The following is a 16,146-nucleotide window of genomic DNA, read 5'->3' as shown; positions in this document are numbered from 1 at the left end:
CCAGGCACGTCATTTTGCGCTTTGCTAAAAACGACGTTAGTGGTCATGTTTGAAGATTAGAAATTCTTTGAGAACTCAAAAAATACAAGACTGTCGAAAATATTGTCAAATTTAGTTTGTGAAAATTTCATAACAGTCCGTTGAAAATTGTTAGGTGGCGCATTTTAGCTTAAGGATATTTACCTTGTGATTGCTCGGACAAAAATGAAAATTAAACGGTGAAGTTCATTATAGTAAAATGATTAAGATTAATTTAAATACTCTTTCTTAGCTTCAGATGATACTGTTCCCGCTGATTTTGGAATACGTATTGCTCGAAAGAAAATAGATATACAATCAAAGGCAAGAGAAGGATCAGTTAGGAGGGTAAAAGTTTTAAAGTTTTGTTTACAGTAGACGTTTTTCCAATATCAGAGTGTCGAAGTATTTCCTACCAATTTCTTTTCATTTTAATTAGCATATTCGAAACCCTGTTTAAGATAATTACTAGCTATTGCTTGTCCTTTGGATAATGTAGTTCATCCAAATTTTAAGTCGATGCTGGGTTGCACTATTCATTAATTTCATCAAAGACTTTTTCCTGTCTATAAAGAATCTCTTGATATACTAGATTATGGGCAAGATGTAGCATATAAAATTGAGGATTTTTTTCTCAATTTCATTAGTCTACAAGAATTGTCTTGATGATTGTTATTCGAAGCACTTGGTCTTCGTTATCTGTCCCCCATTTTGTTGATACATGCAAACATAGTTTGTGTAAGGTGACCTTATATGTGTAACTTGTGTTTCGATACTTCCCGACATTCCACATATACCTCACCGGATTTAAGTATTGTCGGCTGATACAGTGTAATAGTCCGTCTTCTAATATTTACATTTTTATTTTCTGAATCTGCTGGTCAGATGTAAATTCATCATATTAAGAGGGTTAGAGTGAAGATAAAATCATGATTGCTTTATCTACGAATAAAATCTGCTATACCTTAATCACATTTCAAGAGTAAACATACCAGTCATTACGCTTAAACATGTCGACAAATGTAAAAACCTTATTAAAAATTTACACATGTGATAATTCCCACCAAATTTCAGATAGAGAAATCATGCAGTTATTAATGTAGCCTAAAGATATTTAAGAAAGATATCAATTATCTAGGTTGTAAATTCATTTTTTAGCAGCACACATAAGACGAACTTTCTGACCAGCACATATCCGGACTGAGTTAGAAATTAACCCGGTCAAAAATGAACTTCAAGGAACAAATGTTGTTTAAAGAACACTTATGCCAAATTGTGCAAATGTTACAAAAAGTGTGTGATGTTGTTCTGATGTTGTTAGTTAAAATTGTGGTACAACTCTGGTTATTTTCTTGCTTTGATCCCTTTTAAACTTTTTCCTTGCCTTTAACTGGTATATAGCATTGTTGTAAGGACCTCTCTTACATGTGTTCAAATTGTTCAGTTTGACTCATCTAAGGGGTTGGGTTGCCAGAGCTTAAATTGGAAAATCCTATGAATCCATTGATGGATCTCCATTAAACTTGGCTTGTAACTTTTTTGTATAGCCGTATCGCAAATTTGTTCAGAAGGGCCAGTGTGGTAACTTTAAGAGCTACCACAGTTGAAAATGAGACACAATAATTCACGACTTCTCTTGAGCAGTTTAATGGATCTTCATAGCACTGTGTCCGTTCTATTCATGCATGGACTTCCCTCAAGTTTGTTTTATGTGTTTCAGCTTGACCTTTTAAGGGGCTGCTAGAGCTCACAGTAGGGACCACTAGATATCTTTTCATGAAACATATTGTATCTTTACCAAATCCGGCCTGTAACGTTTCTGTAAAGATATTTTTCAATTTTCTCCAAATGGTTCTGCTTTACAAATTTTAGGAGCAACCACAACTAAAAGGAGAAGGAGAAGAAAGCCATTGACCATTCCCTCTTTTTTTAAAGAAATCAAAAGCTCACATTTTACGAAAATACGTTTGAGATATATACTAATATTTGATCAAACTTACTAAATATATAAATTAATTGTCTATGTAGAAATACATTCATAACGTTTATATTTAAATGTCTAGATGTCTAGCAATAGCAGTAGATTTAGTAGAAACAGTCCCGTAGAGGTAGTAGACATTTATACTTTGCTGAGCGATACATGTATTGAGTACTTTTGAAACTGAATGCATAATATTGCTTATGCACATGGATATGTTAATTATATGTTAACATAAACTGTATGCAATAATTGCTCATATTTTCATATATGACAAATGGATTATGTTCTTTTAAACATATTATGGATTTTCATTAAACTTGGAAAGTAGCATCATTGTATAAATCTATGTCTCAAAATTTGTTATATATATATACTTGACAATCAAAAAACTCGGCACAAGATGGAAGTCTATAAATCAAATAAATAAAATGACTTCACATGCCTTTCCAACAGAATTTAATTTAATGTCACGTTACATTTTATGTACACTAATGAGCCGATAGGCAGAACTAGTTTGTATTTTTATAATTAAATACTGTAAGAAAGGCATGTTAAGGCATTTTATTTATTTAATTATATATATATATATATTGGTCCCAATCAGTTATAAAGACTAAAAAGTCACTACTGATTTGTGAGACATGAAAACAGAGATTTGAGTATATATATGCAAATGTTGAACCAGTACGAATGTGTAGTACAATTCGGGCTCGTATATAAAGCAGTATCGAAACTAATCTTATTGGGTTAGTGGACTTGCTGTGGCATGTGCGTGTTCGTTTGTACTGCTAGGCGCTTTGCCGTAATTGGTCTGGTATATTGTGGTGGTGATTTAGTTCGTATTAATTAATTCTCTCTACTATATAATAATATATAATGCGAACTTGTATCCTAGCGGATCTCACGTATGGGAAAGTCAACTGTTCTGAATATAATTATATCCCTTAACACAAATTATCTATATATATTCAATGTATCCTCGAGATCCAGTTAACTTTCAGAGAGAGAAAATATAGCTTCTCTGGTCCCAATCAGTTATAAAGACTAAAAAGTCACTACTGATTTGTGAGACATGAAAACAGAGATTTGAGTATATATATGCAAATGTTGAACCAGTACGAATGTGTAGTACAATTCGGGCTCGTATATAAAGCAGTATCGAAACTAATCTTATTGGGTTAGTGGACTTGCTGTGGCATGTGCGTGTTCGTTTGTACTGCTAGGCGCTTTGCCGTAATTGGTCTGGTATATTGTGGTGGTGATTTAGTTCGTATTAATTAATTCTCTCTACTATATAATAATATATAATGCGAACTTGTATCCTAGCGGATCTCACGTATGGGAAAGTCAACTGTTCTGAATATAATTATATCCCTTAACACAAATTATCTATATATATTCAATGTATCCTCGAGATCCAGTTAACTTTCAGAGAGAGAAAATATAGCTTCTCTGGTCCCAATCAGTTATAAAGACTAAAAAGTCACTACTGATTTGTGAGACATGAAAACAGAGATTTGAGTATATATATGCAAATGTTGAACCAGTACGAATGTGTAGTACAATTCGGGCTCGTATATAAAGCAGTATCGAAACTAATCTTATTGGGTTAGTGGACTTGCTGTGTCATGTGCGTGTTCGTTTGTACTGCTAGGCGCTTTGCCGTAATTGGTCTGGTATATTGTGGTGGTGATTTAGTTCGTATTAATTAATTCTCTCTACTATATAATAATATATAATGCGAACTTGTATCCTAGCGGATCTCACGTATGGGAAAGTCAACTGTTCTGAATATAATTATATCCCTTAACACAAATTATCTATATATATTCAATGTATCCTCGAGATCCAGTTAACTTTCAGAGAGAGAAAATATAGCTTCTCTGGTCCCAATCAGTTATAAAGACTAAAAAGTCACTACTGATTTGTGAGACATGAAAACAGAGATTTGAGTATATATATGCAAATGTTGAACCAGTACGAATGTGTAGTACAATTCGGGCTCGTATATAAAGCAGTATCGAAACTAATCTTATTGGGTTAGTGGACTTGCTGTGGCATGTGCGTGTTCGTTTGTACTGCTAGGCGCTTTGCCGTAATTGGTCTGGTATATTGTGGTGGTGATTTAGTTCGTATTAATTAATTCTCTCTACTATATATATATATATATATATATATATAAAAGAAAAACATCCAATGGGTTTCCTCTATCTGTATTTCTGTCTACCTGTCTAAGGTAGACAGAAATACAGATAGAGGAAACCCATTGGATGTTTTTCTTTCTTATTTATTATATACTTGTCCAGGAGTAACTTTTAATATTTTCTATTATACACATGTATATATATATAGAGAGAGAGAGAGAGAGAGAGAGAGAGAGAGAGAGTAGCTGGAAAATCACCATATGACCTACTTGTCGGTGTGTGAAAACACACAAGTCGTCCAACACGACAAAAATGGAACTAAAAGTCTCGTTTTTTGATATCGACTTCATAATCTTCTTGTTTTATTTTGGGAAACGTTCTCGTTCAATGTAGAAATAATTGTACCTTCTTAGCAGTACAGATGCGTAAGACATGACATGCGATTATATGTTGTTATTTTTTCAGAATTGTTACAATACGTTATTGTATATCATGCTAAATCAGAGTCGAGTCGAGTCCATCTAGATGATGGTAAAACGGACAGAATAAAAAGAAAACTAAAAACTTTTTTTCAGGAGATGATGGCATCTAGAATTTTGCACCCATTTATTCTTCCTTTGTTAGCAGTAGCTTATCGTCCTTTTGAGTGAGTTTTATTTTTACACTCTCCATTAATGAAATGGCATAAAAAAGATTATTCTGTGTTGTAATCTTTAACCATGCGCCATATAAGACATGTTGAAATGCTTGCTGTTTATGGCGCTATCACTCATGTGTAATTACATCAATTTCATGCATACAATACAACTATGAGATTAGTAAAAGTCAGACTCTTCTCCATGCCCGACCCCTTTTATTTCCTTTCAGACACCATAATATAAATTCTGTTTATATATGAAATTATAGATAGTTGACGATATTACTTGAGATTAATAGTGTGATGTCTAAAGGATTGCTAAAATGCATTTGGACAGCACTAGGGCATTTTGTGTTTGAACTTTTTTTAGTCCTTTAGTTTTAGATTGACGACATTCGTAGTAAAGAATAGAACGGTACGGCAACATTGTTCCTTAAAAATTTGTTTCGAGAGCATATCCAGATCGATACTTATACAGGGGTATCTTTGCCTGACGAAAACATACCTTATCTAGAAATAACCATGAAGGGCCTGAAACGTCAAAGAATGTAGTAGAAAGGCTAGTTTTGCATGCTGTCTGTTGAATCTCTTTGCATGAAAAAGAAAACAAATCGGTAATAAGTTGCATATGGTCAATCGATGACATATTGTTTTGGGGTAGGAAGTCAAGGTCATAGAGAAAATGATACTAAAATATTTAATCTCCATAACTAAATAACCATAGGGCTTACAACGGCCAAACTTTATAGGTTGATTGCTTCAGTCTGTAGCTGACGGTTTTAGGATTTGGGCAGACCTGAGGTCAAGATCGCAGAGACCTTGAGAGTAAAAGGAGTGTCAGTTCTATAATAAAAAAAAACATACAAGACAGTAGTTAACCTTATTGATATGGGGGAGGGGGAGGTCAATGGAATATCTGTTTTGTGGAAGGGGTCAGTACATCAAGGTAAGATTCCAGTAACCATGAGACAGACCTTTTTCTGTTAATAACTAATGCGTGCTTGTTTACATATTACATTTATATGCAGTGTAATTCTTACATTATAATACATACATACAGCAAACATGTTATGTATATTGTTTTAAATAAGTATTTTTTGTGAACTTGACCTTGCATTAAGAGCAATTATTTATATGAGCGGTAAAGGGCAACCAGTGCCTACTGATTTTGCCTTTGTTGACAAGGTATAATTGTATTAAATATAAAGCTTTCATCTACTGATTTCCTTTTTTTCTCCTTCCAAACCCTAATTGTTTATATCATTGTTCCGCTTACCTGTTTTTGTTTTCACTGAATACATATTTGTATGCTATGCGCATATATCGATTCATCTTGCCATTTTGATATAGTGGTATGCGGAGGTATGCACGTTTCAAATGCAGTATCTAGTTTTTATACGGATTAGACAATCTGAATAAATTGTAAATAATAGTTCTGCAGTCAGATACTTTCCTTTTTATATACCATATATTTCCATTTAGATTGCAAGAAGTCTGGTTTGTTTCTCCATTGTGCGAAAACGGTGATCTCTATACTGCTATAGAAAAAGGACAAATGGAAATGGATCGACGGACAAGATTTAAGATTCTTCTTCAAGTTGCATTAGCGATCCGGTATTTACACACAGAAGTACCAAATGTCAGGTGACTTTTAATTCATGTTTCGGAATTTTAAAAACAATACCCATTAGTATTAACTTTGCAAAGTAGAAGTTTTCTAAAATATAATTTTCTGATAATTGCATTGTTCACAAGTGCAATTAGTAAGTCTGTTTATGTAATTTCTTTGCCATATTACTGATGTATTTAGATGATAATACCTACTAAAAATTGTCTTCAAAATATACGATGCCACGACAATTCACGAATGAATTACTCATCATTTCGAGTATCATGATTACAATACTATATTTTTATCTGCATTCTGAAATCAATTGTTATAGTGTTTAACTATGCACATGTATTGCAAAAAAATACCGGCGAAAGAACACGACCATGGTCTTGAAATATCACTCAGATTGCTCAGTTTCTAACCCAGATGTAAGGTGCTGTACATGTTTTGAACTTACAAATTCAGTAATATGATAAAACTTGTATAGATACATTGATCGATCAATGTATAATTGGTGTAAATGTTGTTTTTTTTTCTTTTTTGGCAGAATGAATATTATTTATATCGTAAGTCAATGATGTGTTTTCTACTGCTTATAAGCTCACCTGTTGTTGTGATCGCTCGATGTCCGGCGTCCGTCTGTCTATCGTCTGTGTGCTTTCATCTGTCAACATTTAGCTTGTGTATGCGATAGAAACTGTATTTATCAATTGATCTTCATGAATTATGGTCAGAATGATTGCCTTGATGATATCTAGGTCGAGTTTGAATATGGGTCATTTCAGATCAAAAAGTAGGTCACTAAGTCAAGTCAAAGAGAAACCTTGTGTACGCGATTGAGGCTGTAATTTTCAAATTATCTTCATGAAATTTTGTCACAATAATTGCCTTGATGGAAATTGAAACTGGTTTTTAGCTCGACTTTTCGAAGAAAATGTAGAGCTATTGCACTCGCCCCGGCGTCGGCATTGGTTAAAGTTTTTGATAAAGTCAAATATCTCTGTTACTATCAAAGCTATTAACTTGAAACTTAAAATAGTTATTTACTATCAAAGTCTACACCAGGAGAAACAATCCCCATAACTCTGATTTGAATTTTGACAGAATTATGCCCCCTTTTAACTTAGAATTTTTGGTTAAAGTTTTTGATAAAATCAAATATCTCTGTTACTATCAAAGCTATTGACTTGAAACTTAAAATAGTTATTTTCTATCAAAGTCTACACCAGGAGAAACAATCCCCATAACTCTGATTTGAATTTTGACAGAATTATGCCCCTTTTTAACTTAGTATTTTTGGTTAAAGTTTTTGATAAAGTCAAATATCTCTGTTACTATCAAAGCTAACGACTTGAAACTTAAAATACTTATTTACTATTAAAGTCTACACCAGGAGAAACAATCCACATAACACTGAATTGAATTTTGACAGAATTATGCACCTTTTTAACTTTTGTTAAAATTTTTGATAAAGTCAAATATCTCTGTTTCTATTAAAGCTTTTGACTTGAAACTCAAAATTAATATTTGATATCAAAATCTACACCAGGAGACACATTTCCTATAACTCTGGTTTGATTTTTGACAGAATTATGCACCTCTTTAACTTGAAATTTTTAGTTAAAGTTTTTGATAAAGTCAAATATCTCTGTTACTATCAAAGCTTTTGACTTGAAACTTAAAACACTTATTTACCATCAAAGTCTACACCAGGAGAAACAATCCCCATAACTCTGATTTGAATTTTGCGGTGGTGCATGTTTGATTCATATACTACTATTCAGATGATAAAGCAGTTGTGGGAGACATGCGCTTTTTCAAAAGCAGCTCTAGTTATTAGTGAGTCTTGAATCATGCATTACTTTGATATTTAAGCTCACATAAGCACAGAGTGCTGAGGTTTAGCTATTGTGATCGCTCACTGTCCGGCATCCGTCCGTCCACACTTTCACTTTAAACAATATCTCCAAAAGCTGTTTAATTTGTTCCGCTTGGTTGCTCACAGAGCCGTTAGAGCTGAAATAGAAAAAGCTTTAAACGACATCTCCTCCTAAACGGCTGGCCCAATTTTGATTAATTTCATGTAAATGGTCCTTATGTAACCCTCTACCAAGATTACTCAAATTATTCTGATTCGTCAAAGCACATGACTGCCAAGAGATGTGACATTTTTTCCTATATGTGTATGTTGGGAATTTCATAAATATTTTTATATGAAACTGCTGGTCGAATTTAAAAAAAAACAATTCACACAAGTGGTCCTTATGTAACCCTCTTCCAAACTTGTTCAATTATTTACGATTCGTAAAAACACGTGGCTGCAAGGGAGGCATGGCATCTTTTCGCTATATGTATATATTCTTGTATACAACTGCTGGCCTGATTTTAAATAAATTAACACAAATGGTCCCTGTGTGATCATTTACAAAGATTGTTCAAATTATTCTGATTACTCAAAAACATGGCCAAAAAAGGGCGCGGTTACTTTTCCCTATATGTATGTAGTGGAAATTTTGAAATTATTCTTGTATGAAACTGCTGGCCGGATTTTAAATAATAATTTCATACAAATGGTATTTGTATGGTCCTCTACCAAGTTTGTTAAGATTATTCGGATTCCTTAAATCAACAAAACCCGCAGAAGTCCTGGTCACTTTTCTTTATATGTATGGAAATTTTAAAAACCCTTTGTACGAAACTGCTAGACCGAAGATAGTTCAAATCATTTTGATTCGTCAAAGAAACATGGTCACAAGGAGGGTGTGGTCATTTATTCCTTTACGTATATATTATTTTTTTTTTTAAATTCTTGTTAGTTCACCCATTATTTTCGTATACGAGGGCTGTTAAAAAATAACGTAGACTTTTGCTGTCAAATGTTTCATATTGTGTAAATAATAATGTGACATATATATACCCCACCCCCCTTTTTATTATTTTTTTTCAAATCTTCCATAAATATTTTATCAACATTCGAAGTTGTACCGTTCCCCCACCTCACTCTCTATTCAGTCATGCCCACCACTCCGATCATGCATTCCCAACCCCACCCCAATTTTTCTTTTTTTTCCATTTTTAATTTCCATCAATATTTATAATCAACATATGACGTTTTGTACCCTCGCCCCGTCACCCACGCTTCCACCCCTTCCCCCTCCCCCCCCCCCCCCTCCCCCACCCCCAAAAAAAGCATTCAATTTCTGTTAAAATGAGTATGACTAAAACTTTTTCCGGGTATATTTTTTTGCCATTCCTCACCACAAACCCTTTCGGCGGGGGATACCAATTCATAGAATTTGCTTATTTCAAAATGGCGAACAAGATGACCACCAAAGGTAAGTATATTCAAAAGTATGCATATAGATGAGCGTTTACATATATTTTAATGTAATTTATTGCAGTATTGGATGTGTGCATGTTCGGGTTTAACGTCTTTTCCAACAATTTTTTTAGTCATATAAACGACGGTGTCTACTTGTAGTAGTGAGCACAATGTCCAACTTGAATATCTCGCCATAAACACGTGGCATGATACGCCACCCACCACCCAGTCACATTATACTGACACCGAGCTGACCAGTACTAGCACTATCCCCTTAATGCTGAGCGCCAAGCGAGGAAGCTGCTAGTACCAACTTTCTACGTCTTTGGTATGACGCGGTCGGGGATCGAACCCACGACCTCCAGCACTCGAAGCGGCTGCTCTACCACAAGGCTACCGAGGCGGTTGCAGTATTAAGACTGAGATTGATAGATATAATGATAATAAGACCATAAGCCATGTAGTAATCCTCAGATAACCAATACCAATATGGGGCTCATATTTTCAAAATGGCTGCCAAAAGTCAATATGTTAAGTTTTCTTTGCATAAATTATAGTGTTTACATTGTTTTATGTAATTTATTAAAGTACATGTATTATGATTGAAAAAATATCACTATTTTAAATCAGGTTGACACCATCTTAGACAACTAATAAGACAGCCACCTTTCATAATGGCCATCAAAAAGACATTTGTTCAGTTTTTCTAATATACTGGATAATGTACAAAAGGTTTTATGTAAGGTTTTGCAGTATTTTGACGAATAATTAAACGCTTTACTATTTAAAACATATATTGGGTTTACAGACAGGATAGCCTAAATTGGTATCAATGGTATACTCGGTATAACGACTGGGCACTCAATGTATCTGCAGGTATAGAGAAGGCAACTATGGATATCTTAGGTATATCGGCAAGCAATCTTGGCTTTTCATACAGGCCACTATAGATATTCTCTGGATACAGACAGATAAACTGTGTATCAGTGATATAAAGGCAGGCCATTTTTAGTATTATTTGTAAACAGGCAGGCCATCCGGGCTAAATATTTATGCCACTATCGGAATTGAGGGTACACAGACAACATGACACACTGGGCATTCTGTGTATACAGACTGGCCCTTCTTGCTATACATAGAGACATCTAGGGAAAACCTAGCTATACACACAAGGCAACAACAGAAAGCCTGGATACATTGACAGATAACATGGGTATCTAGTTATATAGGAAAATAATACTGGGTATACATAAATGTACACTCCACTATGGGTATCTTACTTATACAATCATTCACTCTGCATGTTTTATGCATAATGAACGGCCACCGTGGCTATACATACAGATCACTATGGTTACCTGGCTATACATACAGATCACTACGGGTATCAAGGGTATCAAGATCTGGGTATCCTGTACATACAGGTCATATTGGCTACCCCTGTATACATACTGTACATACTGGCAAATGGTGGTATACTGAATATACAGATTCTGGGTATTCTGGACATATAGAAGGACCAACCGAGTTTCCTTGCTTTAAAGACAGATAACTCTGAATATTCTGGGTATACAGGCATGTCATCCGGGCTACACAGTTGTATATATAGGCTACTAAGGGTATCTTCGATTTACATACACACCATTCTGAGTATATTTGGTACATAGACATGCCATCATTGCTATACATTCAGGTCACTTTGGATGGCATTGGTATACAGACAGGTTAACTATGTATCCAAGCTATAGGTCCAGACCACTCTGTGTAGGCTAGATATACAAACATGTCATTGTGGTCATATATACTAGCCATTATGGATATCCCGTTCTGGGTCAAAAACCCGGGTATACAGTCAGACCATCGTTGCTATACACTAGGCTAGTATATGCGTTGAGTATGCTTGGTATATAGACAGGTCACCTGAGGGCATCTTAGGTAGGTTGCCTTGAGTATCAAGGGTATACAAACAGGTCATCCTGACTGTTTACTTAATGTCACCACTATGAATATCCTGGGTATAAATGCATGCCGGTGGTGATTCCAAGGTATAGAGGTAGGTCTATATGGGTATCCTTGGTATACTGTCAGGACTTCTTGGCTACAATAACAGGCCACCATTGGATATTGTGTACCGCTATTATTAAACTTGCTATACATAAAGACCACTCTGGGTATACTGGGTATAAATACAGGTCATCCTGGTTATATATGCGGAAAACTGGGGGTATCCTAGGTGTAGAAACATGCCTCTCGTGGTATCCATTGTATACATACAGCTGTCAGGGCTGAATGCCAATGCGGATATGCTTGGTATACAGAAAGGAAGACAATTTATCCAAGGTATACACGTCATTCTGGGTATCATGGTTATCTTGCAGGTCAGGTTAGCTATACATAAAGATACACTATGAGTGTCCTTGGCATACAAAGAGGCAACTATAGGTACCTTAGGTCATTATGGGTATCAGGGTTATAAAGACTGACCACATGTGTATCCTGTGTATACAGACAGGCTATTCTAGCTATACATATATGTAAGTTTGGACATATACTAATTCGCCTCACAACTTTACATCGATAGCGTAAAGTAATAGATCTAAATTTGCATGTATACAAAGGATACCATGAGTGACATGTATGATTATGTTCCTATAATGCCCAAAGTAACATATCAAATACAAATGTGGATTGCAAGACGAAATGTGGCACTTCAAGGTGTAAATGCTACCGATCTTACCAGGTTTGAATGTTTGAATGTGCATGCGAGTCTTTTATATACCAACTGAAGAAATGTAAAGTCGACATTTTTAAAACAATATATTCTGGTACTGTGTATAGAGGAAAGACTATGAGCAAGATTGAACTGTGTGAACTACGTTGTGCAGCACAAACATGTATCTAAATAAGTGTTACATACTAATAATATTCTCAATGCATGAAATATTACAAAGCTTTACTTGGACATTTATAAACAGATACGATTCTTATCAATGGTAAAGAACAGATATTATATGTGTATCAAATGAACGTTTTAAATGCATATTTGATATTTTTTAATTAAAATCCATGAGTATGCAAATGAGCTGAATAGCAATTAACAATTATCAAGAACATTATTCCAAAACATCATACTATCTCAAAATATGGTTTATATGTAACAATATGTAAATTCTGTCAGTTTTATTATTTCCTTTTTAATGATTAATGTAGCCCCGTCCTCTTTTAACAGTATTTACTCATGCAAAAAAAAAATACAAACAGATATACATTTGTAAACAGTTATGTTTCAAATGTAATTCTACTCATTTTTGTCCACTTATTTTTGTCTATTTATAAACACAAATAGTAAAGATTTGATCTCTGTTTTATTTGAAAATTCCATTTTAACGAATCTGCCCATTTTTCATGAATATTCATATGTATGTAAATGAGAACATTTGATTATTGTTTGTAAATCACAAATTACAAAGCCCTGACTTCATTTTGATACCACTGTTGTTCTTCTACACCAATAAAGGACTAAGAAACAAGGTATTTTATGTGACACACGTGAAAATATGCAGCGAATGAACTTTGACATCGTTTATTTCACTATAAAGGGCCTCTGAAGGGCGCCTATCTGCCAAGTCTTTCTTGTGAAACCTAATACATAACGTTTAACATGGTAGTCGTCCATCCTCAAAGAATGCCTACGCAAGTTAAAATTTTGAAATCTCTAGGCATACTTATACACATTACCTGCCTGTATTTATTTAGAAAAAAAACTTTTAATAGTTTAAGCAATCAACTAAATTCAGGTGAGCGGTAAAGGGTCATCATGGCCGATGATGGCCCACTTGATCTTGTCTTTTTTTCACTCATATTTCTTGCTATACGTAAGTCATAATCCACCCCAAAATAAATGTACATCAATCTTTTTTTTGTTCTTTACCAGACATCATCCCCAAAACTCCATCAAGCCACCCCTACCAGCACACAAAAGACAATAATAATACATTTTTTCATACTAACTTATATCTATATCACATATTAGTTCCTAGTATACCCCTAGCTTGTAATAAACAACAACTCGCGGACGTGCTTATGACACCTGTAAGACATTAAATAAGAGACGAATTACGGACATCAAGAGCACACCAGACACTTTCCCTTTACATCTTTCAATATGATCTGATTATATTTCTTATGTAAGTTTCCATTTAATGTGTATAATTCTGTTTAGATGAAATTAAGACTTAGAGCAGAAGATGTAAATTACATACAAAATTGCTGGTTTAGCAATTTTAAGTACAGCCGTAAGTGAATAAGTGTTGCGTTTTATCAAATTTTTTTTTTTATTATTACAAACCTTCAAAGTATCCCCCCTTAACCGAAACATATTTTTGACACCTTTCTTCCTAGTAGTCTTCTTTTGGTATCTGTTGGAGACGCTGATAAATGGCTCTGACAAGATTTTTTAACTTATATTATAATTATATTATATTATAACTCAACTTATATTTCCTTCCAGAAAGCATTTCCCTCAGTCTTGCAAATAAAAAGGTCACAGGGACTCAGATCAGCTAAACAAGTCGGATGGTTTACAATGTTTTCACCTTTTACCTTTTCAAAAAAAAAAAAGAGACAACATTCTTGCACTTGTAAGAGTGTCTCTTTCTCGTTTTTCCCTGGTGTCCTTAACAAATTCTTTATAATACATTTTGAAACAAAAGTCTTACATATTACTGTTAACATCAGATTACTGAGTACATCTCTAATGTCATGATAGTTACATTTTATAAAAAGGAACTGTATTTTAAGTGAGAAAATATCAAAGTACTAATTTCAAAATACGTTAAAGACCTAAACTTGACCTGTTAAAAGTAATTGTAAAATGTTTTAGTATGGAAAAAGACAATGAACTATTGATGAGTGCTGGGACCGTATTCATCACCGTTTTAAAGTTTGAACTTATACTTTAAATGATAAATTTTTGTTTTGCTCTGGTGTCGTAGAATATCCATACATTGCAAGGAAACTTTGCAGGAATCCTTAGGCTAATAGTCTGATTGTTGATGCCCAATTCCAAGTTCTCTATCAAAGTTGTCGAGAAAACTACTTCCATGTTGGATTCAAATTATACTTCATACGGTTGATCATCATGAAGTATAGATGTGTTTGGCATATTTGTTATAGACAAAGCAGCTATCGGGATTTCTTTCCTGAAAGATTGTTTCTTTGTTTGAATCTTTACATATACATAATCAGGATGAAGTGAAGGCATATGCATTGTTTCGGCCCGCACCATCTCTTAAGTATTACCGTGACAGTTAATACACATGAGCATCACGAAGTGTAGATTTGAATGTCATGTATTTTTCATGGAAGAACGAACGTTAAGGGGGCACTTACTTTCGTACATATGACCATTATGAAATGTAGCCGTTTTCAATGAGAATGTACCACGCCTGGGGACACCCAGTTCCCATCATTCCTCTCAAGTATGTTGTGCACACTAATTCTGGTGTTATGAATGAATTACAGTGACACTTTAAGTACATAATCACCATAAATTGTAGATGTAGAGGATTTATATTTTTTGGAAAGCAGAGGATACGCTGCTGCATAAGTATTTTCAATCCCGACAACAGTAAAACAATATATTCCAAAGCTTTACTTTCTCCAGAATGTCATATACGAGTACGTTAAACATAAATTGTTCGATTTATGAACAGCGATTAATACAAAATAGTAAGGAAGTGAAGATGTGCTGAAGGTTAGCGCCAAAACACCATTAGTCCCATCTAGACTAATCTGCCTCAAGTGTTTTGCGCAAATTACGTTTACGTATTCTTTGGAGTGGATGAATGGAAATTAATTGCTACTAAACCAAAACTTATTTTCTCTGTCAAAAAGGTATACTGGTCCAGTGCCTAAATCCGGACACTTTTGGTGGGTTTTTGACAGTAACTTTGCATTATGAAACCACACGTGCATAAAATTTTAACTGTATAATTTTAGGTTCTTTATAAATCTCTTTGCAAAACAACAAAATCGTATATTGCTGATTTCATCATAAAAATGTCATCCGAATTGGGCCAGTAAAAGCTGTCAAAATCGACCTTCAGAGTGCTTAAATATTCGGACACTATTTGGGTATAAAATGCAACGAATATATGCACCCAAAAAATAAAAATAAACATGACTTCGTTTAAAATAAAGCAGTCAAATACAGTCCTGTAAATATATACAAAAATCTCCGTCCGAATAAAATTTTATTACCTGTTCATCACGTGATCATATGGACTAGTTTCTAACTTACAATAATATAATAAAATTTATATGAGCAAAAATTAATGTTTAAAATTATTCTTTCTTACTTTTAGATTCTGTCGCTGTCGTTATACATTTTGACACAACTACGGGGATCATTATAATGACATTGCGCCGATT

General features: G+C 34.2%; 1 protein-coding gene across 2 annotated transcripts in view; it reads left to right on the top strand.

Annotated features, from left to right (window-relative positions):
• Window positions 1–16,146, top strand: part of LOC123534174 (uncharacterized) — a 134,326-nt gene that overhangs the window by 82,541 nt on the left and 35,639 nt on the right. The window contains exons 11-13 of one of the 2 annotated variants that reach the window (XM_053519965.1): window positions 272–366; window positions 4,719–4,789; window positions 6,263–6,424. In XM_053519965.1, the coding sequence (XP_053375940.1) occupies window positions 272–366; window positions 4,719–4,789; window positions 6,263–6,424 (328 nt within the window). The remainder of the gene's footprint in view (window positions 1–271; window positions 367–4,718; window positions 4,790–6,262; window positions 6,425–16,146) is intronic. The other variant, XM_053519966.1, reaches the window with a different exon arrangement.

This window comes from Mercenaria mercenaria, chromosome 12 (genome assembly GCF_021730395.1).
Source record: "Mercenaria mercenaria strain notata chromosome 12, MADL_Memer_1, whole genome shotgun sequence".
In the NCBI taxonomy this organism is placed as follows: domain Eukaryota; kingdom Metazoa; phylum Mollusca; class Bivalvia; order Venerida; family Veneridae; genus Mercenaria; species Mercenaria mercenaria.
Note: the sequence above shows the minus strand (reverse complement) of the source record. Positions and strands in the feature narration are given on the sequence as shown.